General features: G+C 35.1%; 2 protein-coding genes across 2 annotated transcripts; both read right to left on the minus strand.

The window, feature by feature from the left end:
- Window positions 1-27: 27 nt before the first annotated feature.
- apeh (acylaminoacyl-peptide hydrolase) lies at window positions 28-18,213 on the minus strand. Its single transcript, XM_058389874.1, has 23 exons — window positions 17,990-18,213; window positions 14,991-15,120; window positions 14,125-14,251; window positions 13,931-14,018; window positions 13,588-13,663; window positions 13,269-13,360; window positions 13,095-13,163; window positions 12,078-12,215; window positions 11,878-11,969; window positions 8,845-8,885; window positions 8,620-8,738; window positions 8,476-8,536; window positions 8,264-8,361; window positions 7,722-7,773; window positions 7,539-7,627; window positions 6,791-6,929; window positions 3,829-3,912; window positions 3,603-3,683; window positions 3,107-3,195; window positions 2,441-2,631; window positions 2,002-2,104; window positions 853-959; window positions 28-598 (listed from the first exon to the last, which is right to left on the minus strand). Exons 1-23 carry the CDS (start codon window positions 17,999-18,001, stop codon window positions 493-495), a joined length of 2,184 nt encoding a protein of 727 aa, XP_058245857.1. The 5' UTR covers window positions 18,002-18,213; the 3' UTR covers window positions 28-492.
- A 1,162-nt stretch (window positions 18,214-19,375) lies between these two features.
- Window positions 19,376-23,230, minus strand: LOC131352537 (costars family protein ABRACL). The gene is made up of 3 exons (XM_058388699.1): window positions 23,097-23,230; window positions 22,052-22,118; window positions 19,376-20,237 (listed from the first exon to the last, which is right to left on the minus strand). The coding sequence occupies exons 2-3, from the start codon at window positions 22,110-22,112 to the stop codon at window positions 20,053-20,055; spliced, it is 246 nt and encodes an 81-aa protein (XP_058244682.1). The 5' UTR covers window positions 22,113-22,118; window positions 23,097-23,230; the 3' UTR covers window positions 19,376-20,052.
- Between the last annotated feature and the right edge of the window lie 1,614 nt (window positions 23,231-24,844).

The following is a 24,844-nucleotide window of genomic DNA, read 5'->3' on the forward strand; positions in this document are numbered from 1 at the left end:
CAAAATCAAGCAATGTAGAATAAAATACACATTTTAACCATGTTTATTTTTAAAATGAACAAGGATTACCCAGAGTGTATCAAACTTTCACAGAAGAAAGATCCATTAAGGCTCTGATAACAAAGATGCCCTTTTAACAAAATGAGAGAGAGAGAGAGAGAGAGAGAGAGAGTTTTTTACAGCATTTGTGAGAGTAGCTATATATAAATAATAGCTGTAACAAGCTGCTGTGTTTAGTATCGTTTCAACCGTCATATTTATTTTGGTCTGTTTTAAACTTGAAGTAAAACATTAGTGTACCAGTACAATAGTGTACCACTTTTAATGGCTTGCATACTAATAAATTAAAAGAGACACTCTTAATTATCATCTTTACTTATTAGTTATCAAATTAACCTAAATAAACCAGATAACAGATTGGTTCATCAGATCGCTTATGTTTTAATTTAAATATGCAAGGCCATTATAAGTATATTACATAGTCTCTGGTGATTATAGATTGAGATGTTGGATGATCCACAGTGCAATGTTCATAAATCCATCTGATTCTGCATCAACCTTGGACAAAGAGTGGTTGTTTTCTGGATACCACAACAACCTAGGGACAAAAATGGTTAAAAAAAAATAGAATGTAGAATAGAATGTAAAATGTTATAATCTATCTATCTATCTATCTATCTATCTATCTAGATAGATAGATAGATAGATAGATAGATAGATAGATAGATAGATAGATAGATAGATAGATAGATAGATAGATAGATAGATAGATAGATAGATAGATAGATACATCTAAAACATTTTGCAGCATTGTAGAAGTCACTTCTTGTGTAACAAAAGCAGGTCTTTTACCTGACAGGCACTTGCAAAGCCTTCAGAGCTTTGTAGTACTCGATGCCCTGCTTATTAGGCACACGCTTATCTTCCGCTCCCAAGGTAAGCAGCACAGGAGTTTTAACCTAAGGAGAGACACAAAAACTGAGATGAATACATATTTTCCATACTGCATGAACTGCACCCTATCCTAAATTCTATATGCTTGGTAAAAAAAAAAAAAAAAACCTTGTTAAATTGTAAATATTTGTGTATGAAATTTTTTCATCTAAATGTTATATATGACCTTGGGTGCTTATGCACAGGTTACAGATTTTAGAGTTGAATAGTTTGAACCTAAGTGTTAACATTTAGGCTGCAAGCACTAAAGCTTTACCCATATACAATCTATCTAACATTGCAAAATGGTACTCATCTTTAATCCTTCTTTCTAGACTTAAAAATATGTCTGTAATTTCATCCTTGTAAATAGATCAGTACACAGTATTATTTAATGCTTAATTATTTTCACTTAACTCAGTTTTGTTTGTCTGATAAATGGCACTAAAATGTATGTTAGATGACCTAAGACCAGTTATGATTCCAATTGGTTAACTGTAGTATATCTTTCCACAGGTAAATTGTGGTAGATAAATACTACAGAAATAGAACTCACTTATCCTCTACTTTTACACTGAAAATTGTTCAACAGAATGCTTACCCTTGTTTTGCCATCCTTTTTTAAAGTGTTAAAAACTCTTTAAAATTTTAAACATAAATGTTAAACATTCACCGAAATGCAAAAATTTAACATAAAATTACAAACTGCACACAACTAAGGACATGAGAATGCTCAACTTATTCAGTTTAGCAATTAATGTATTTTTCAAATACGACAAGAACAATGCTCTTTTTTTAACAAACATCATATTTCTTTAAGCATGTGTTGTGTTCAAACTGTTGAGCTTATAAATAAATAATATATAATAATAAATAAATATAAATTTATTTTATTTAAGTTTAAGTTTATTATAAATAAACTGATAACATCTTTTGGCTATTACAAATATTTCATCACTTTTCTGTCTGAGCTGCAGCAACTTAAAGAGAGGCAAGTTAATATGGTTGATATATTTAGTCAGTGAATTATGAAAGGAATACAAATTCTGAAACAAAACACAAACTGACCTGTGTGACATGTTTGATGGGTGACTTGTCTAACATTTGCCCTAGCATAGTAGAGCTCAGCATGGTGTTAGTATTATAATCATACCCAGCTTCCACCATACACCTGCACACAGCAAAAAACACCAGAAGAAGAAGTGAAAAACTCCCTTATGTAACAGATGATACTCAGTACTGATTGTACTACACTTTTTTCCTTACTGAAAGCAGCACTAAGATTCAATATACTGATTACTGTATTATATTTAAGTGTTCCATATCTAAAATTCTATTGTTTTTTTTTTATAGGCAAATAAATATGTTTTTTAAGTCTTTATTTTAAATCTTAAGAAACTACCATTACAGCACTTAATCCAGTGTCATGGATTTGATTTTACAACCCCCTGAAAGACAGAGAAGTACAAATGGAAAATGAAAGACAGACCAGCTGTTCTCGTATTACCAGTCAGGAATGTCAGTACTGCCAATCATGGATGCAAGGTTGGTGACTGGATTCAGGGCAACACATGCTTTGTAAAAGTCTGGGTATTGACCAATTAGATGACAGGCCAAAAATCCTCCATGGGAGCCTCCAACAACAACAACCTTCTCTCTGTCGAAGTCGCCTCGCTTTAAAATGCTCTCAACAGCAAACTAAAATGCAACCAGAACAAAAAATGTAATGAGGTCAGAGGCACTTTTTGTAATGCATGCTGATTTACTAATATATATACACACACACACATTATATATATATATATATATATATATATATATATATATATACACACACACACACACACACACTGATCAATCATATGACCACTGAGAGGTGAAGTGAATAACACTGATTGTCTGCTCATCATGGCACCTGGGTGGGATATATTAGCCAGCAAGTGAACATTTTGTACTCAAACTTGATGTGTTAGAAGCAGGAAAAATGAACAAGCATAAGGATTTGAGGATTTTATAGGATTTGTGTGTATATATATATATATATATATATATACACATTTTCCACAAATTCCACAGTGCTATTGTTATCTTTATTGCTTGCTATTAGTTAGTGGTGATATTATTATTATAATTATTATTATTAATAGCTCGAATTACACATCGCTGCCTTCACCTGTACATCTTTAACATCTTGGGTGCCAATATTGCCAGGCAGGGAGTAGACGCTGTCCTGACCATAGCCAATAGAGCCTCTGTAATTAACTGAAAGATTAACTCAAATTAGGCAAGCCACATTTTAAATGCATTTGTATTTCACAAACTACACAAGAGAAGATTTTGCTTTTCTAACACAAAATGCTGAACAAATGCTTTATCATACAGAAGCACATTATTGTCCAACCATCTGACCCTGGTGAAAAAATAAATAAAAAAAATCACCACACTTTAAACTGTGGTTTCATAAATATAAGCCCTACTATGAATATTGCCATGTGAATGAACAGTGATTCTGGTTTTGATCAAGGCAAGATCAGGCCTTTGTGATGCAGTCTGAACTTCAGACTGGCTTTAAGTATAATTAGCATCCATATCCTGAATCTTACAAAACAGGAGTGGAGGACATAAAGAACAACAGCAAAAATAAATGGTTGCTCAGTAAATAGACTTACCATGTAAGACACCAAAACCCATCCTGCAGAGAACTGCTGAGCCTAAGAGCCACTCTGTCACTATTACAGAGTGAGGTCCACCTAAAGAACAGGACAGATGGATATTTTTCACTGTTTCTCCACTTTAATCATTTAGCACTTAAAAACTTTGTAAATAATATAAATAGTAATAAAACAAAATAACTAATCACACTTCACTTATTTCCAGATTATTTTTAGAACTGACCATGTGGTGTGACAACAAGCGGTAGTTTTGTTCCCTCTTTCACATCCTTTGGTTTCAGTAGAATGGCATCAAAGTCCAGACCAGCTACATTGTATAAGAAGATGAAAAATACTTCTAAATGCAATATTTACAAATACATATCTGTTTTAAAAAAACTTGAGATTAAAAATATATATAAAAAGATTTTCAGTCTAGTATGGAAACCCCAACAGCAACTTTTGGAAGAAAAAGATCTGTGCATTCTTAGAGAACAGGATGTGCTTTTCTTCTTTCTTTATTTAGGTTTTATTTAATTCAAAACACTGCAAATTCAGAAAGAGCTTTACAATAAATAAATACATTAATACAACACTGAAGCTAGGTTTCTTCAGATTAATGTACTGTTTCAAGATATTCGGCCACCGGTGTGTGCCAACTTACAATATCTCTACTATGTATAAATATCACCTTATATATAAGGTTATCATCAGTGTTATGTTTCAAGGAGCAAGAGATAATAAGTTTATATATTAATAAATTCAGATTTATCATTATGCTTCATAAAGGGCAGGTAACTAAAATTTGGTTATTGCATTTTACTGGTTCATTTCCTTAATTTATGTGAGACAATTTCCAATATTACCTGAATATTTTCTGATGTGAATAAAAATCAGCTTTGGCATTAAAAAGAACTTTTTTACTTGTGGACCTTTACACCATCCATTAAAACATGACTCTATTTCACCCATCAGGGGTAGTAAGCAACATAATGGATATATTTTTGCAGAGATGGAGAAATGGAGTCACAAAAATATGTAGTACTCGCTATAATCACCATTATCATACAGTAAATTTTCCCATTCTTTTCCATGCCACATGTCAGCCTTCATGTACACTATGGATCTATCTGCATGCAACAGTGATAAGAGCTGCAAATACTCTGTCATCCAAATCTGGGAGTAGGCTGGTGGGTAATAACATCCATCACTATGCCCAAAAGGTATGCTGGGCACCCAGGCTCCTAGTTTGAGTTTTAACCTTTTCAGGGACAACACTATACAACAAAGTCATGTTTCTCCAGGAATCTTTCTGCTGCTACATGGGTGTACTTCCCTGGCTCTACACAGTTAACACTGACCCTCCCAGTGGCATGAGTGTGTCGTACATTTTCAAGCACCATTTCAGAATAAGGAATTCCACAAGAAGTTATTCAGGTGATATCCTCTACCCTGGTGGTTATCATTTGTTCACAGAATTACATGTACATACAGTCTTATGCAAAAGTTTAGGCACCCCTTGATAAATTGGTGATTTTTTAAATGAAAAGATGTTAACACAGTCTCTCTTGAAAATGGAAAAAATGCACAATATTTTCAGCAAACATTGATGCATAGTTACTTCTTATGCCATAAATTGAACAAAGATAAAAAATAAAAACATTATTGTGGCACTGTGCAAAAGTTTGGGCACCCTACATAATCAGTACTTAGTAACACCTCCTCTGGCAGATATCACAGCTTGCAAACGCTTTTTATAGCCAGCTAAAAGTCTTTCAATTCTTGTACTTGGGATTTTCTCCCATTCTTCCTTGCGAAAGGCTTCTAGTTCTGTAATATTCTTTGGTCGTCTTGCATGCACAGCTCTTTTAAGATCTACCCACAAATTTTCAATGATGTTTAAATCAGGGGACTGTGATGGCCGTTCTAAAACCTTCAGCTTGCGTCTCTTTAGGTATTCCATAGTGGATTTCGAGGAATGTTTAGGATCATTGTCCTGTTGTAGAAGCCATCCTCTTTTCAGCTTCAGCTTTTTTTACAGATGGTGTGATGTTTGCTTCCAGAATTTGCTGGTATTTAGTGGAATCCATTCTTTCCTCCACCCGTGCAATGTTTCCTGTGCCACTGGCTGCAACACAACCCCAAAGCATGGTAGATCCACCCCCATGCTTAATAGTTGGCAAGGTGTTCTTTTCATGAAATGCTGCTCCTTTTTTTCTCCAAACATGCCTTTGCTGATTGTGGCCAAAGAGTTCTATTTTAACTTCATCAGTCCACAGCACTTGTTTCCAAAACGCATCAGGCTTCTGTAGATGTTCTGTTGCATACTTCTGACGTTGGATTTTATGATGGGGACGCAGGTAAGGTTTTCTTCTGCTGACTCTTCCATGAAGGTCTTGTCTGTGCAAGCATCGCTGCACAGTGGAACGGTGCACCACCACTCCTGAGTCTGCTAAATCTTCCTGCAGGTTTTTTCAAATGGGGGTTTTGATGTGTCTTTCTGACCAGCATACGAGCAGTTCTCTCCGAGAGTTTTCTTGGTCTTCCAGATCTTATCTTGTCCTCCACAGTTCCCCTGAACTGCCATCTCTTAATTACATTTCTCACTGTGGAAACTGCAAGCTGACAACGCTTTGCTATCTTCTTGTAGCCTTCTCCTGCATTGTGGGCATCAATAACTTTCATTTTCAGAGTCTTACACAGCTGCTTAGAGGAACCCATGGTTGTTGAGTGTCCGCAAGTGTGTGCACAAGGTTTGAAGAGTCAAAGTATTTGTAAAGCTTTGAAATTGGCATTTACTAATGACAGCTGTTGCCATGCATCAGATCTAATGAGCTGATTAAGGTCTGAAACCTTGTAAAAAGAATCTGAGACTCTGGAACTCTTAGAGTGCCCAAACTTTTGCACAGTGCCATATTAATGTTTTTATTTTTTATTTTTGTTCAATTTAGGGCATAAGAAGTAACTATGCATCAATGTTTGCTGAAAATATTGTGCATTTTTTCCATTTCCAAGAGAGACTGTGTTAACATCTTTTCAATTAAAAAATCACCAAAATCTGTTATTTATCAAGAGGTGCCTAAACTTATGCATAAGACTGTATGTAACCAGTGTTTAGATGTGGGTGACTGTCCCTATGTAAGTCTCTGTAAAGCAGCCTGTATTCATCAGTAGGTTTAAACATGTAATGGAGACTCTAAACTCACGGTATTGTTTGTTGTCCTCCTCTGGAGGTGGGGTGAAACTAAGAACCTGCCAGTCAATTTCAGGCTGCATTTGAGTGTCCTCTAGTGTCACCCATGACACCTCTTCTTCTGAGCCACTTGCTGGCAGAAAGCCCACCCTCTAGAGACAGGAAACCATTCAGTCAGAATGATTAATTTGTTTTTGCATGATTTATCTGTTTTTTGGTCCAAATAGCGGAAGAGAAATAGCAGAATGAAATGTCTGACCATTAGTTTAGTGTTGAATAGCTATGCAGCATATTTTGTACAGACAAATATTTAATGTACATTATAGAGTTATTGCAGACACATCAAAACTATGTTCTATTGAAAAGGCAGCTGCCTAGAAAGCATGATATCTGGGCAGCATTTCAGTGATAAAGGCTATCCTATTTGAAAGGTAGCATTATACAGGTAAAGGTAATACAAAAATATTGAAAATGGCTGCAGTTATTACATGTGTGTATACTATTCTCAAATATAGTATTTCTATTATTACAGAGAATGAGGTGGGTTCTGTATGTTATGTATTCTGCCTTCCTGTCAGCTCATTCAAGCCTGGCCATTCTCTTCTGATCTATTTCATCAACAAGGCATTTCTGCTTACTTTTTTTTCACCAGTTTCTGAAATACTCTGCCACATAAACTGAATAACTGCATGAACAAGCAGGTCTTTACTACCAGCTTCCTGAAACCTTTTTGGCCTTGTTACCAATTTTTTATTTTTTACCAGATTTGGAGGACAGTTTGGAGATGAGCAGCTGACCACCATCAAATCCCTGTGGATAGTCAGCAAGCACCAACTTCCCATGCCTGACTCTAATAATGAAAAGAAATAAGACAGCAATTTCAATGACAATCACACAGAATCATGGGGTAAAGTGTGCATAAGAAATAACAATGATGCACCCACTAGAAGTGAGAGATGTAACATGGCCTGTGGAAGTATCAACCACTAGTATGTCCTGAAAAACAAATTAGAATTAAAATTATTAGAACTAATATGAAATTACTACTGATTTACAATCTCATACAATTAAAAGTTGGAGAGATGTATAGGCTTTGAGGGAATATAAAATTAGGTTTAATTTTTAGGTTCAGGTAGGTAGCTTAAATATTTTTTACTGGCATAACCAACTGGAGCAGAAAAGATTTTTTCCTTATTAGATTCAAGCCACACTACATGTGGATCTAAATCCAGTTAAAATTTTGGGACATGCTGGTTAAGACTAGTGAAATCTGTCTATGCATGCAATTCTCATATGATCATATGTACATATTGTATATAGACTGTATACAATGCAAAACAGACAAACTGCATTTGATCGCTTGAAATGTACACACAGGGTAGAACATTAAAAAGTTTTTATTTATTTATAGGCTTCAGAAATCCATCAGATTTGCCTTGGTGTGTAAACAAGATTATGATGGTGAGAGTCTTCTAGGCAGTTGTACCTTACGGCTTCTCTGAGCAGATGATATGAGAACTCTCTGGCTGTCAGCTGACCAGCACTGAGGAGACAGCATGGAGCTGTAGATACCAGTAAAGCCATCTGTATATAAATTAGAAATGAAAAAACGACATAAATAAATCTCACTTAATATCGGAAATTATACCAAAAAAAACTGTGTTTGTATAAAGATTGTATAAAGATATACCAGTGTACCTTCTCCGCTTCTCTTGACCACATCAACTACAACTGATGTCTTCTTTGTATACCAGTCATACTACAAAAAAATTAGAATAATAAAATCAGTAATTATAAAATGTTTCCATCTAGGAAACACAACACATAGGCACACAAACGCACCATGCAAAGCTTGTTGCATTGGTGATGTGGGCCATACACATCACACTGAAAATAGACAATGCGGCAGTGATCTGGACTCATTCGAGGAGAGCAGACTGCGATGGAGTCAGATAACTGTTCTAAAAGAAGATAAAAGACAGAAAAAAAGAAATAATATGCAGATACCCATGACACAAATATAACTTTTAAAACATTAAATTTCTTAAGTAAAGTAGTATTGCATACCACATTTTCCACCAGTGAGGTCCACATAAAAGAGAGAAGACCTAATACACAGACAATAAAAAAATTAACTGTATGAAGAAGATGCGTTTTGAAATTGCAGTCAATATGCCAGCCAAAATATGATCTATGTGCATTTAGAAAAGTTTCATCATTACACAAACAAAGGGCCTCATTTATCAATCTTCCAGTAAACCTGTGTGTAAATGTTTGGACAAGCAACACTGAACAAAAAAAATTTAAGGAACGCTGATTTTTTTCTCGTGTGCATATGCCAATCACCTGTAAAGTGCAATGAGCATTCACAACACAGTTCATTTGCAATTAGTGATGCCCAAAAACTCCACAAAAGAAAGGAAGCACAAAATGACTACTAACAGCAAAAGAAAAGGCAGACAGGCAGACATGGAAGCTATCCTAACTCATATCTGGGCCAATAAAAATATGTCATAGCAGAACAGCATTAGAAAAGGTCAAAATCTAAAGACAAATTACAGAAAAGTTGATTTAAGTGTGAATTAAGTGACGTGAAAAAATAAATCCCTACACTGTACATGTCATCATGAACACCAAGCATGTCACACAGAAATGCTAGCATCACCTAGCAAGCACAAGTATGATACATACACTATATTGCCAAAAGTATTCGCTCACCTGCCTTGACTCGCATATGAACTTAAGTGACATCCCATTCCTAATCCATAGGGTTCAATATGACATCGGTCCACCCTTTGCAGCTATAACAGCTTCAACTCTTCTGGGAAGGCTGTCCACAAGGTTTAGGAGTGTGTTTATGGGAATTTTTGACCATTCTTCCAGAAGCGCATTTGTGAGGTCACACACTGATGTTGGACGAGAAGGCCTGGCTCTCAGTCTCCGCTCTAATTCATCCCAAAGGTGTTCTATCGGGTTGAGGTCAGGACTCTGTGCAGGCCAGTCAAGTTCATCCACACCAGACTCTGTCATCCATGTCTTTATGGACCTTGCTTTGTGCACTGTTGCACAGTCATGTTGGAAGAGGAAGGGGCCAGCTCCAAACTGTTCCCACAAAGTTGGGAGCATGGAATTGTCCAAAATGTCTTGGTATGCTGAAGCATTCAGAGTTCCTTTCACTGGAACTAAGGGGCCAAGCCCAGCTCCTGAACAACAACCCCACACCATAATCCCCCCTCCACCAAACTTTACACTTGGCACAATGCAGTCAGACAAGTACCATTCTCCTGGCAACCGCCAAACCCAGACTCGTCCATCAGATTGCCAGATGGAGAAGCGCGAGTCTTCACTCCAGAGAACGCGTCTCCACTGCTCTAGAGTCCAGTGGCGGTGTGCTTTACATTGCACTTGGTGATGTATGGCTTGGATGCAGCTGCTCGGACATGGAAACCCATTCCATGAAGCTCTCTGCGCACTGTTCTTGAGCTAATCTGAAGGCCACATGAAGTTTGGAGGTCTGTAGCGATTGACTCTGCAGAAAGTTGGCGACCTTTTCGCACTATGCACCTCAGCATCTGCTGACCCCGCTCCGTCAGTTTACGTGGCCTTCCACTTCGTGGCTGAGTTGCTGTCGTTCCCAAACACTTCCACGTTCTTATAATACAGCTGACAGTTGACTGTGGAATATTTAGGAGCGAGGAAATTTCACGACTGGATTTGTTGCACAGGTGGCATCCTATCACAGTTCCACGCTGGAATTCACTGAGCTCCTGAGAGCGACCCATTCTTTCACAAATGTCTGTAAAAACAGTCTGCATGCCTAGGTGCTTGATTTTATACACCTGTGGCCATGGAAGTGATGATTCTGATTATTTGGATGGGTGAGCGAATACTTTTGGCAATATAGTGTACATGCTTTTTGAAATCACAGGATTTTTATGGGCATTTCTTGTGTAAATGCTCCTTTGCACAACCTACAGATAGATTTGTTCGTATTCAGCTAGATAAATGAGGCCCAATTTATTTATCTCTAGGGGAAGGATTCTCAGACAGTGTTAAACTTAGTTCACTTTAAAAAGGCATTTCGATCTATAACTAACAATAAATAACACTATAAGTAAAGGATAGAAATAGTCCTAGTTTAAATTTACTCCAGAAATAAATGAGTGTTTTAATCTCAAGAGTATGCAGATTTAACTTTGATTTAAATATCTCAAGGAGAAACTTTAATTATCAGAACTACACAGATGAAATCCCAAGTGACACCGCCAGACAGACAATCGCTCACTGGCAGGAATGTGACTCTTTACATAATGTAAATGCCACTGATTTTTATATATATATGCCTTTGAATAAATAAATGAAAAGTATAATCATAATAGTTTTGGAGCTCAGGCATTCATCTATGGTCCATGTTTGTTGATAATGGAAACCTAAAACCTCCAGCCCGTTGTTGATAAGATTGAGGAATCCTGCTCTACAGCATATTGTAACAAGAACAGGAATAACAGGAACTAGATTTCTATTACCACTGAGCATGTAAGCACTTCTGGAATTACAGTTTTAATACATGCTGGGAAGGTGGCACTCATGACTTTCTAAACTATTCTGTGTATGATCATTTTAAAATTGGGTATCATGGTTATTATCTGGCATTCATCAAAAAAAAAAAAAAAACCTGGTAACTCCCCATTATTTTGTCAGAATCTCATCTAACTGGTTAGTGACTTTACTTACATATTCCATTGTCCTTAAATATCCCCCTTTGGTCAATGTTTTTTTGAATTATTTATCTTCATGTTCTTCTTCCTCTTTGTAGGATGAGGATTTTGGAAGGAGGGCATGTGAACGAACGAATGAACGAACGAGCTGAATTTGAATTACCAGTTCAACCCAGGTTTCAGACACAAGCTTAGCCAGTTTTAATCTATCTAAACACAGGTCAGGACTTAGTATAGAAGTAACTAAGGTTAATAGTTGTTCCAGAAAGGCAAATTTAATTGTAACCATACTGCATTACGTAAACTTGTCTACTTCCATGTAAAATCTTCTGGTGAAGGTGTCATAAAAGATTTAATCTCACTCACTCACACTCTCACTCACCGTCTATTGGGGCAGTATTTCAGGCCCAGTCTGAATGGCTCATGCCACCATCCCACAAACACCACACCTGTGTCATTTGGAGCCCAGAATGCCTGTGGGTTATAGTTTATACAAATGACTATAAAAAACATAATTCAGATATGGTTGTGTATGCTTACAGGCATAGTGACTTATATGAGTGTATACACACACACACACACCTGTCCAGGGGAAATATCATCTGGTACTCCCTCCAAAACAGACACGTTGTTGCCCTCGATATCCAAAATGCAAAGTACAGGTGTGCTCTTACTGACCAAAGTCTCACCCCAGTCCTCATAATAAACAAACTGGTTACCCTGAAAATAAAACCATTATAAACACAATATGTATTACTATTCTTGGGAGGAATCTATTTTAACCTTATATAGGTTAAAGATATGGATACACAATATGTGTATATACAGTTGGTTGACAAATAGGAAAAACACCAATAACCCCATTTTTCTAAAACATGAGTTCTCAAACTTTTTTACAGCTATTTTTACAGCTAGAAACCCCTTTTGTTTTAGAATATAATCTCATGGTCCCACATAGCCCAGATTTATTTCTATATTATTCATTTATTTGGCTCATTATTCAAATGTCTTCATTAACATTTTGATTATTTATTGTGGCTTAATATTCCTAACCATTCCACTGAAAGAACAGGTCAAATGTGACATTATTTATAGGCCAAAATGTTTTTCTGTTACTAAAGTTTAAATTAAACACTTGATAATGGTGGATTGTGATTATGACCACTAAAAAAATGTAAAAAAAAAAAAAAAAAATTATGGTTTGCTTCATAGACCCCTGGAGGCCTCTTAGATTGCACTGTTCTAAAAGATATTTCTTCAGTTGGTTTGTTGATAGTGGTGGTATTGAAATTCTCCCATAGGGTTTTAACTGTATTAAAATCTAGAGACTATGAAGGCCATGGCATGATTTTCATAATTTTCACAATTAACAATGACCCCTTATTTCCAGTGAATTGGCAGTCAGTTAGAAAAGTACTGTATTGCTTTGCAAAATTGTTTTCTTTGACAACCAACTGTATAAGCATACATAATTAAAAAATATCTATAACCAGACACTAATCTCTGATACAAATATATAAGATAGAAATTTACATTAAATTTAAATGACAGCAAGAGAAAAATAAACCATTATGACTTGAGGATTTTGATTGCCTTTACCTTGACAGTATCTTCCTTTTTGTCAGCCTTTATTACCTCCTCATCATCACCAAGCAAACTGGATTCAGACTGTTAAAGTGAATGTGAGAAATGGGGTTTTACCACTGAAATAATTTTTTCAATAACTAAACCATAAATCGGTTTTGGTTTCATGTTAAGATCATGTTAAGAGACCTGGAAGTAAGACTCTGCCTTGGGACGCTTTTTCTCAGCCACATATAGGAGATGAGTCTCAGAGTGAGACCAGACCAAGCAGCCAAACTGTTCTGCATAAATGATAAAGAACAAAGCAAAATTATATATTCATGTCAAATACATAATTCTTCATCAGATGAGATTTTCTCCTGGATTATAATCATTTATTTGAGTGTACCAGTTTGGTAAAAGAATTTTAAGCATTTTTGGGGGCTGACAAAAGAGGTGACATTTTAATGACATTGGACACAATTCATCATACCCAGGAAATCACTTCCCCAAAATCTAGAATTCTTACCATCTTCATACACCTTTCCATGCTTTTTCAGTGCAGTCAGATTGAGACTTTTGATCTTACTGTTCTTATGCCAGATCTGAAATCACCCAAAGTAGAAAAAGTTAAGAGAACACTCAGAAAACCAAATCAGACTGTAGGCAAAAAAATGACAAATAAATACATATATTTGCAAAACAAACTGCAAAATATGGAGACCAACAGATATATAACACATATAACAAAGTAAAGCATCATCAAAGCAATGCCTTCTGCAAACCGCGGACTATACACTTCTTAGTTGACTGGGCAGTATGATGGAGACTCTTTCAGCATTAAAACCACTGATATATTCACAATGACTCACCTCAAGAAACTGTTTTTCCTCTGCTTTAATGGAACACTCCCTCACTACAGCCTTCATCTCTCCAGAAGGAGAGTCCTGGCTCAGCAGCCTGGACATAAGCACAGTGCACAGATCATGTGAAAGTGTTCAGTAAAATGTGATGTGCAATATGTTCATATGGTGGGGGAAAAAGTAAGTAAACTTTGAAAACCTACTCTCCCTTGATCTCTGTGCAGTTACCAGAGGGTCCAGAGTAGACTATCAAGTTGTCATCATGAAACGCAATGTACTGCCGGCAGAATTTAACAATCTCATTCCTTTCCAGATCCCGCTGTGTCCACTCTTTAAAAAAAAACAAGCAAACATGGATTACAATTTATCATCCAATCATACAAAAGTAATATTACCTCTAACTTATAACTATTTGATTCCATAAACACAAAAATATTCACAATAACAACTTCTTGTATAATAAAAAAATTTAAATAAAACAAACCCTCAATGTTTCAATGTTTTCAACAGTTTATATTATGGAAGAAGTTTTGATTATTTAAAAGGTCTTGATTCATTTTCTCTAACAGCATGTCCTAGACAATAGTATTGATTGTAATACAATTCAAATTTCAATATAAAAGCACTCTACTTTTCTACTAACACTCCATTCACAGGGACTTGTATTATGGAAGCTCCACATAATATATGCCTAATAATGCTGTTTTTTAATGAAGCTAAATGTATAATCATTAATATACTGAAGGTTTTTTAAGGAGAATTATATTAAACATTTATGGAAGAGGTGCAATTTGAAAGTGGAAGTGTCAGTCTGCAATTTGAGACAATTCGTCTTTCAGGAGATTGGATTTTCTAATGATCCTGTTTGTAAATCAAGCAACCGCTAGTTTGGAACCTTACTTAATGACCAAAGTATGCAGTAAGAAAAGAAACTGGATTAAATCTCTGTTCAGGAATAACAGTGTTACCTTGTCCATCTTGTCATGAACTGTGTTTTAGACAGTATGACTTATAGGCCACAGTAAACTGAGTAAATTATCATACAGCAGAACACTGGTAGGGAGCCCACCTGTGGAGATGTTGCTGTACTTTCCTCCATACTGAGATGTGATCACTGGCCCCACGTCGGCACGGCTCAGGGATGGGAAGTGACTCTGCTCCCGGTAAACCTTAGCAATCTCCTCAGGGCTGGTAATTACCTTGTAACACAAAGTAAAATAAAATCAATAAAAATAAAACAATTCAGGGAATTCTTAGACATGAGAATTGGAGCAACACACAGATTATATCTTTATATTCGTATCGTTAAGAAAAGATCATATCATTAGGAGGAATCTTAAATTGTTAAATGACTCAGTTTTTACTCACATGCTAACCACATATAGTATTACTGGATCATATTCAATCATATAATGATAATATGAAATCACTGATGCTGCATTACTGTGCTTTGGCTGCCTTTAGAACATGTTCTTATGCAGAATACACAGAAAAATTAAGTAACGATCATGAGAAAACTACTCCTTGTTATGTCGAGATCACAAGAAAAAAAAAAAAATAACCAATGGCCTCTTCGACTTCCATAAAAACATGTTCTAGAGGTTCTGATCAGTGATTTACTCAAAGTGAAATAGCTCTTAGTCTGTCAGTGATTGACAACTTCCAGAAACATTCACAAGGCATGAGGTTTCCTCGTGATACAATTAGGTTGTTAGAAAACTATTTTTTGTTATGTCAAGATCACGAGACAATTAAGTCTTGATAACGATAAAACAACTTTTGATATTTTCGAGATCACAAGAAAACAAGAAAGAAAAATGTAATAATACATAGCCTCATAGAACTTCCACACCCACTGGCTTTTCAAGGGCAAATACTGCTTATACTCAACATAATTAAGATGATGAAACTGTATGTTCTGTACATATGCTAAAAATATGCTGCTTTTACAATACAATGTACAATATTGTCTGAGTTAAAGTCAAGGTTGATGGCATGGGTATATTATGAAAAGTGTATCCATTGCAAAGTAGTGAACAGCAAACAAAGATTTAATCATTAAGGCCTAAAAAAAATTTAAGGGTGTTTCATCAAGTGTAGTTATTTGACATGACCGTGTGAATCTACAGTCCAGGCTAAAAATCAACCCAACCTTATACCATTCTGTGCATTTTAATTAAATCTGTTGGTGGTAATTTTTGTGGTGGGTCCACAAAAGACAGAAATAATCCACTTACAGCCACCTTATAGTAGCAAGTACAATGTAGCTACACCAACCCTAAGCCTAATTTTATGTATTTTTCCATGACTTCTATGAGAGGGAGCGTTTATGCTTGTTAGCCCATTTATACCAGCTGGCATAAGCTTTAATTATTTATGTTGACATTTTCTGCAAACAGTATGTACTGTAAATATTTGCAGTTTTCATGCTTGTTATAGGGTAAATTCAGGTAAATTGGGACATTTAACATTAGCAGCATTTACTACTTGAGCAATCACTTACTTCAGCTCTATCCAGCAATCAGTGCACAGAGGAGGACATTGTGGACAGCAAGCAGCACAGGTTTTGCTGGTTCTTTCTACCTACAGTCATCAGACTGTACAATTCTGCACATAACTCTTCCTGAGTAGAAACATCAACTTTTCTGCAATAAGTATTTGGGGATTAACATCATGCTTTCAGTTTTGCTTAGTCCATTGCTGCACAATGACATTTTTGCATACAAGCATACACCAATCAGGCATAACATTAAAAGCAGTGACAGGTGAAGTGAATAACACTGATTATCTCCTCATCATGGCACCTGTTAGTGGGTGGGATATATTAGGCAGCAAGTGAACATTTTGTCCTCATAGTTGATGTGTGTGTGTTGATGTGGAAAAATGGACAAGGGTAAGGATTTGAGCGAGTTTGACAAGGGCCAAATTGTGATGGCTAGACGACTGGAACAGGGCATCTCCAAAACTGCAGGTCTTGTGGGGTGTTTCCGGTCTGCAGTGGTCAGTATCTATCAAAAGTGGTCCAAGGAAGGAACAGTGGTGACCTGGTGACAGGGTCATGGGCGGCCAAGGCTCACTGATGCACATAGGGAGTGAAGGCTGGCTCATGTGAACCTGCTGTTGCTCAAATTGCTAAAGAAGTTAATACTGGTTCTGATAGAAGGGTGTCAGAATACACAGTGCATGGTGGGTCAGGGCTCTGTCAGCAGCAAAAGTGGGACCAATACAATATTAGATCATAATGTTATACCTAGTCCCTGTATATCTTTATATTTTGACAAATTTAGCACATAGTCTATTATCTGTATATGTATTCTCAAGTTTCTAAAGCGTTATAATTTTGTATATTTGCATAGATGTTTATTTATTTATGTATTGTATATTTAAGTACTGTTCTGCTAATATAATTTGTATTTTGTCTTATATTCATACTGCTTCTTGTCTGTTGCTAAAATATCCCAACTGGGATTAATAAAGTGATCTTATTCACTTATATGATGATCCTGTTGTTAAGCTTTGATTTACTGATGCCATGAATAAGTAGACAACAAATAATTAAATGTCATTGACAATGAAAAGAAAAAAGAAAAAAAGTGTGTGTGTCCCAAAAAGGGGCTTCACGTCAAGCTGGACAAAAGGACATTTTCAGAATATAAAAATAAACATTTTCCTTCCCATGCAGATAACAAACACCTTTTCAGAAATGTATTGGGTTACTTTGTTTTTTATTAGTGGCAAAAAAAAAAAGAGGAGTGGGTCTGTACCAGTATCTAAATTGATCCCAAATCCAAAGCGTTAACCATAGCTACTTAGCAGAAAGGAGCCCCACAGCGGAACGCCATGAGTACACCATTTTAGTATTTTCTGCCTTCTGTGCATTTTAAGGAAATAATATTCGATTGCACACAAGTACAATCTAGGTATTCAACAAAAATCCTTGTGATTAAATCATTAATACTAATGCCAGTATGTGTAATACATGGCCGGAAGTATTTGTAATTGTTGTACTGTTTAAGTAATTGAATTTTGCAGTAAATGGTCAAGTGTACTAGTGTACATTTACTATACCTTCAAATCCATGGCACCGCTGAGACTGGTTTTCACCGACGTCTAAGACCTACGTTGTCGCACTTTGTCGTCTTATATTTATCTACCTTTACTGACAGTGCTTGACACTGAATAATGTTAACAATTTTTATTCTACGCTCTGATTTAGACAAACAGACTGAACGTACACTTTCACTGAACAGCAACAATACCCACTTTAGCTAATCTTACTTCCTAGTAAATTTTCCATTCTGTCAAAATAAAAGTCACGTACATTAGACATGGATAAAGAAAGGCGTACTGTTTTTGCAAGAGCTACGACATCTAAATAAACTAGAGCGATATGTATGTTTGCCTGGGCTGTACACACTGATTAGAGTTCACACTAAAATAGTTTCACTCTTTTATTAAACATCCTGTCACTCGTTTTCCAGACAAAGACTCGTAATTTACTACTTTCATTTGAAACAATGTCAATTTTTGGGGGGAATATTATCAATACTTTGCAGTTATAATAATCTATACAGGATGCTGTAACATAGTGTGAGGACAGGACAGATGCACCAACCTGAGCTAATCTTCTCATTCAAATAATTTAGATAAAATACAATCATAATTTCATAAACTAAATTACACAAATAAATCCTACTTTTATTATTATTATTATTATTATTATTATTATTATTATTATTATTATTATCATCATATGTAATGTTTATATGTGCACATCTAATCTTGTTTACCTTGAATAAGCCTACTTCTGAGCAGGTTTGTGCTTTTCAAATTGTTTCCTTGGTAAGAAGTCTAACAATGTCAAAGAACAGATAAATCCAGAATGAAGTCAAATCCACAATAATACAATCTAATTTACTTATTAAACCACATATGAAAACAATGTCCCAAAGGCCTTACTCTCAAACCTAGGGTTTATGGATTAAATGATATGATCTAATTATTTTTATAATTATTTCTATAATTATAATCTACATTATTTTTTCTACCCTTGATTTACTGTTTTTATGTTTTTTAAATCAACTTTCAATCATGATACCTCATATTATCTTAAGATGCTTGACTTACTGACCCCAAGCCAGATTACAGTTAGAGTGGCTTATTTACAGCCTTAGTGTTTATGTATTGCATATGCCATCTCACTTAGCTATTTACTTGATTGATCTGCACATTACAGGGATATTATAGTAATACAATGGCACCTTTATAGTTCCCATTACTCCAGACTCCACCACCAGAGTCATCCACAGCAACAGTACGGTTAATAGTTCATTTATGTTCATGTCTGTTAACTTATTCTATACTTGCGTCATGTAAATAAAAACATTTATTCTGCTGAAACATCTGTAGTCAATTTCTTGAAAACACACACAAAAAAAAGCGATTTGACCAAATGGAATGGTTTATTTTGAATCAAACCAGCACCAAAATAATGTGTTATTCCTGAGATACTTGTGATTTCATCAATATAGTAATATATATTATAATAGTAGTATAATATATATTACTATAGTAGTATATACATTACAAAAGTTGTGCTGTCATATTGTCATAAATCACTTCAGTATCTGGGGGTAAAGTTTCTTTGTGGAAAAAGCGATTTCAAATAGTAAATTTTGAAATAATTGTCTAGATTACATACAAAACACAAATGATCTACATTTGGCACAAATAAATCTTACAGCCAGTTTATCAGTAATAGTATTGCACTGGGGAGTCCTTGGCTATGTCTATTGAAACTACCCATTACAAAACTATATCAGAAAATAATTTATATTGATTTCAAGTTCCTCAAAAGGCTTAACCATTTTAACAAAACTCAATATAAAACTGAAATGTAAAAAAAAAAAAAGCAATATACATTTTATTTTGTACTCACATATCTAAACAGTTATCACAGTCATAACTATTTGAAAAATCCTAACTAGTGACAAGACAGTGGCATTGCTCATTTGAAAAAAAGAAATAAAGGAAGGAAAAAAAAAAAGAATCCAAGATGTTTGGTCAAAAATAATTAATTCCCCTCAGGAAAACCGTATTTATAAAAGTAAGATACAGGGCAGTTGGTCTGGTCAATCCTGCAGTAATATAACATCAACATTATCATGAACTCCTTGTAGCAAGAGCTCGCCCTGAAATGTAATGATCTTCTTTCGCTTAGCTGCTTTCAGTGTTCCAACAAGTGCCTCGAAGAGGTTGGCACACTTGTCATCATTGAACAGGACACCAAATTTAACACTGAATTTACCGTCAGCATCTGTAAAAGAGGAGGACAAGTTATTGTATTTAGAATGATACAAAGCTATGTTTACCAAAGCGTCCATCATAATCGCAATGAAAAATCCACAATGCGTTTATCAGAAGCTCAAGTACAAGTAAAAAGGCAGAACACAGAGTTCAATGTTTAAAAGCTTAAATACTGTCCAAGTACATTCTGGAATAATCATTAATAATTAATATTAATAACGATCATATTAATATTGCAGATTCTGAAACACAACTGGTCAGATGAGATAAATGGAATGATCTATAGTAATTCTCTTGTGTTACATTTATATCAACCAAGCAGACTTCTGTTAAAAAAAAACAAACAAACAAACTGATGTTTCTTGAACCAGAAGACACTGAAGCAAGGAACGACGGCTATGGTGTTTTCATCAGTTGACCCAAAATAAGTGAAAGGAAGAAAAGAAAGAGCCTCAGATAACCACAAGGGTTAGAATTTGTGCTAGTGCTCACTACTTGTCAAAATACATTCAAGTAGAGTTATACTATCAACAAAACCAATGAAATATGAAAAGGTTTCACTGCTGAAAAAAAGATACGACATGAATATTTAATTAATAATAATAATTATTAATATAGTTTTTGTGGTATATAGCTCTGGAAAAAATAAGAGACCACTGCCCAATCTCTTGATTTGAACCCTATTGAAAACCTCTGGAATGTCATCAAGCAAAACAAAGCAAAGCTGCTGTTTGCTTTTTTTGCAAAAAGAGTGGTATAAAGTTCCCCAACAGCAATGTGAAAAACTGGTGGAAAGCATGGAGCCAAATCACATGCAAATCGGGGTTACTCCACCAAATACTGATTTCTTAATGTTATTTGGCCAAAGCATTAACGCAATTTGTTTACAAATTATTTGCATTTTGTTTTATTTGAGTTATTAAAGCTCTGCAAATACTGCATGATCTTGGGTTATTTTGATATGTTGTCATTTCATTTAAATATACACTCTAAAGAACAATAGTTATATTTTGAATTTAGGAGAAATATTGTCAGCAGTTCACAAAAAATGAAACAAAATCTCACCAATACATGCACCTATAACAAAAAAAACATAAGAAACTGATTATTTTGCAGTGGTCTCTTATTTTTTTCCAGAGCTGTATATTGTGCAAATACTTCTTATTTCAAGGTAATTCTTGAAAGAAAACACACAAACAGAGGCCACAAGTAAATACTAGAGAAGTATCACAATGCTAGGATTTACAAAAGTTTTTGGAGTTGGTTTTGGATTTTGAAGCAAACTAGGCCTTATTAGGGCTCAGGTGAAGATGCAATGCACATAAAAAATAAAAATTAATAAAAAATAATTAATTAATAAAAAAAAAAAAAAACATTTCTGCATCAACTATAGTATGTGTATGATCTCACAGCTCCAGGGTCCCCAGTTCAGTCTTCAGCTCAGTTTATACACTGTCCATGTTTTTCCCATGTTGGCATGGGTCTCCTCTGGGTTGTCCAGTTTCTGCCCCCATAAACATGTCAAGCAGTGAACTGGTCTCTTCATATGTGTCAGTAAATGTGTGCCTGCATAATGCCTTGTGATGGACTGGAATCCCATTGAGGGTGTGTTCCGAGCCTTGAGCCCAGTGTTCCCTGGATATATTCCATATCCACTGTGACACTGACCAGGATAATAAGGTTTCTGAGGACTGATGGTTGGATGGAAGGATAGATGGATAGATGGAATGAATGAGTAAATGTAGTACATAATTAAATTAATTGCAGGGTCAGAAACAACTGAAAGAATGAAGCATGCATAGAGATAAGATTAGAAGTACTTACTTTTGCTGCCAAGTCTACGAATCTCATTCACAAGGAGTGTGACTTCATGATCCACATTCATTTTGCACTGTAAGCAACAGCATGTGTTTTAATAGATTTGTCAGAATTTCTTTAAAACATTATTTAGTGCACACAATTACAAATAGCTAAGGCAGAAAAGCTAAGGCAGACTTTTAAGAATCTCCATAAGCTACACAGAAAAGAAAGGTCCACTTATGTACAGCGGACTGAATTAGACAAGATGATTTAGAGTTTTCCCCATGAAGCTTTTAAATAAAAGGTGATGGAAAGAAACTCAGAGGGAGTATTTTTTTTTTTTTTTTTAAATAATGATTTTATCATGAACTCCAATCTGGGCCAATTATCAAGCATGGTGCTGCAGCATCGTTTTATTAACTTTTTAAGTAATGCTTAATTTCTAAACACATGCTTGTGTAGTAAAATAGTAAAAATTCCCAAAGCCATAGAGAATAAATGTTCAACGCTGCATTTCTATTTCAACTACAAAGTTTTTTTTTTTTTTCCTCCAGGGAGGCGCCCAAGCCTACAAAGCTGCCGGCGGCTCTGTCTATTAGAATAAACAGATAATACATGAAATTTGATTTGGACTTGAATTGTAAATCTTTCCAAATAGCGGGTGAAAAAAAGCTGGTTGTAAAATGCAAAAGCCTGTAAACTGTACAATCCAGAGGCACAGCTGCTCCATTGTGCCAGTTCAGATGCACATGTTCACTGAGCTCCCTGAACCCAAACGCGGAAGTTAACCGCGGTTAGAAAAAAAACCCCCACAGAATTAGAAGAAAGATAAAATATAAATACATATATATGTATCTCACAAATAGACACAGTCGTATTGTTCGTTACAACAGTATTTTGCGAAGAGCTTTATATGCAAACACGTTGTTTGTCTACAGCCTTAACCAAGCAAATGCCGGGTGTAGTCTACCTATATACAACGTGTAATCATAAAATTCGACCCATAATTACAGTTGTTGCACACAATGAAACTGGAATTATCTGAGAAGTTCGTAATCCCATGTCTTACCTAGATGGGGGGGTTTAATGTCTAGAATCGAAGCGTTGCAACTCGGATCGTACGAAGTGAAAAACACCGTAAATGGAGCTCGTGATGACGTCACGCAGAAACGTTCGACTGGAGTAGAGCCTTCAGGCTTATCGTATAGCTGCTATAGTACAGAGTGCAGCGGAAAAACTGGCTGGCATTGAAAGACAGAGAATAACGGGCATGTCATTGGGTGAGATAATAATAATAATAATAATAATAATAATAATAATAATAATAATAAAAACAATGCAGTTTAATTTTACATCATGTCTCTTCCCCCATATAATAGTGGAAGCTGTATCAGGATCTGCGCTAGATGGCAGAATCTGTAAAGACTGGGCCAGCGGTGAAGGGTTGCCAGATTGGCACGATTCCAGAAATGCGAGTGTAAAGAGCAAAACTCTTTCCCAATCCATTATACTCCGAAAGTACTAGTGTAGAAATTGCATTAAATTGCATAAAATGTTTACTTAATATCTAATTAATATCAAATGTTAATAAAAAATGAAAATGGTCAATCTGGCAACAAGGATCGGTTATTCACGTGGATAATTTGTATCCCTGGGGACACATTTGCAAATGGGTCATTATGCTGAATAATACCCCTTCTGACTTATTGGGGGGAAAAGTGTGTGTGTGTGTGTGTACACTTGTAAGTTATAAAAACATATACACTATAAGGCTGAAAGTTTACTACTCAGGTTTTCAATTAGATAATGTGATTATAGGTATGATATTACATCTACAGTGGTCCTCTAAAGTCAATGCTAAACAGAATTGATACAAGGGTAACATGCAGTCACAAAGTTTATTACAATGAATTTGTTTTCTATTGTGCACTTAATATGTATGATATTTTCTATTTTTTAAAATGTCTATTTTTATTGAATTATTGTCATAATTTGAAATATATAATTAAATAATAAATAAATAAATAAATAAATAATAAATAAATAATTTATATATATATATATATATATATATATATATGTATATGTATATATATATATATTCGTCACTAAAGACTGTCTTGTTGAAAACAATCAAAAATGTGCTTAAGAAAGAAACCCCTATATTTTCCTGACATAGAACTTTAATTGTGTAAAGATAGGGTGAATTCAGAAATATAGGGGCAATTTTTGAATTCCCAGATTTTTAAGTTTTCTTGCCAATAGTTGAAACAAATGCTCCTACACACAATATATTTATGCATCCTCAAAGATTATCTATATCCATGTAATGGAATTTTTACTTTATATCATATTCTAAAAAAGCATGGCTTATCTTATTGTCACAACTGACAGAAATCTGTTTGCTTTTATTTTATCCTTAATGATACATTATTTATTCAACATCAAACTCAGTAATTATCTGAACATTATCTGATATTCAGTAAAAGCCCCAGTAAAGTTGCTTGTTTGGATCTTTAATATATAATACAAATAAAATCACTGGGTCATTTAACCATAGATGTTTCATGCATCCTTTATATCCCATCACTGTTCCTCTATCTCTGAAACTTATTCCAAATTATTTAAATGTTTCACATATTCAATTGCACTTGAATTCTGCTGAGACATTTTTTTCTTAGGGATAAATAAGTTTTATTAATTTGCATATGACCTGGCAGATATTACAAGACTATCTAAGACCACACAACCAAACTGAGGAATAGCTTTTATCTATCTGTCTGTCTGTCTGTCTGTCTGTCTGTAATTGTATTATAG

The sequence above is a fragment of the Hemibagrus wyckioides genome, linkage group LG05 (assembly GCF_019097595.1).
Source record: "Hemibagrus wyckioides isolate EC202008001 linkage group LG05, SWU_Hwy_1.0, whole genome shotgun sequence".
Taxonomy (NCBI): Eukaryota; Metazoa; Chordata; class Actinopteri; order Siluriformes; family Bagridae; genus Hemibagrus; species Hemibagrus wyckioides.

What these genes read in the sequence shown, in the direction of transcription:
- apeh (XM_058389874.1), bottom strand. An exon ending in ATGATATTTCCCCTGGACAG is followed by an intron (nt 11,970 to 12,077) that starts GTGTGTGTGTGT and finishes TATAACCCACAG; the next exon opens with GCATTCTGGGCTCCAAATGA. An exon ending in AGTACTGACATTCCTGACTG is followed by an intron (nt 2,105 to 2,440) that starts GTAATACGAGAA and finishes TGCTGTGTGCAG; the next exon opens with GTGTATGGTGGAAGCTGGGT.
- LOC131352537 (XM_058388699.1), bottom strand. Translation starts at nt 22,112, where the DNA reads ATGAATGTGGATCATGAAGTCACACTCCTTGTGAATGAGATTCGTAGA. An exon ending in TCGTAGACTTGGCAGCAAAA is followed by an intron (nt 20,238 to 22,051) that starts GTAAGTACTTCT and finishes CCTCTTTTACAG; the next exon opens with ATGCTGACGGTAAATTCAGT.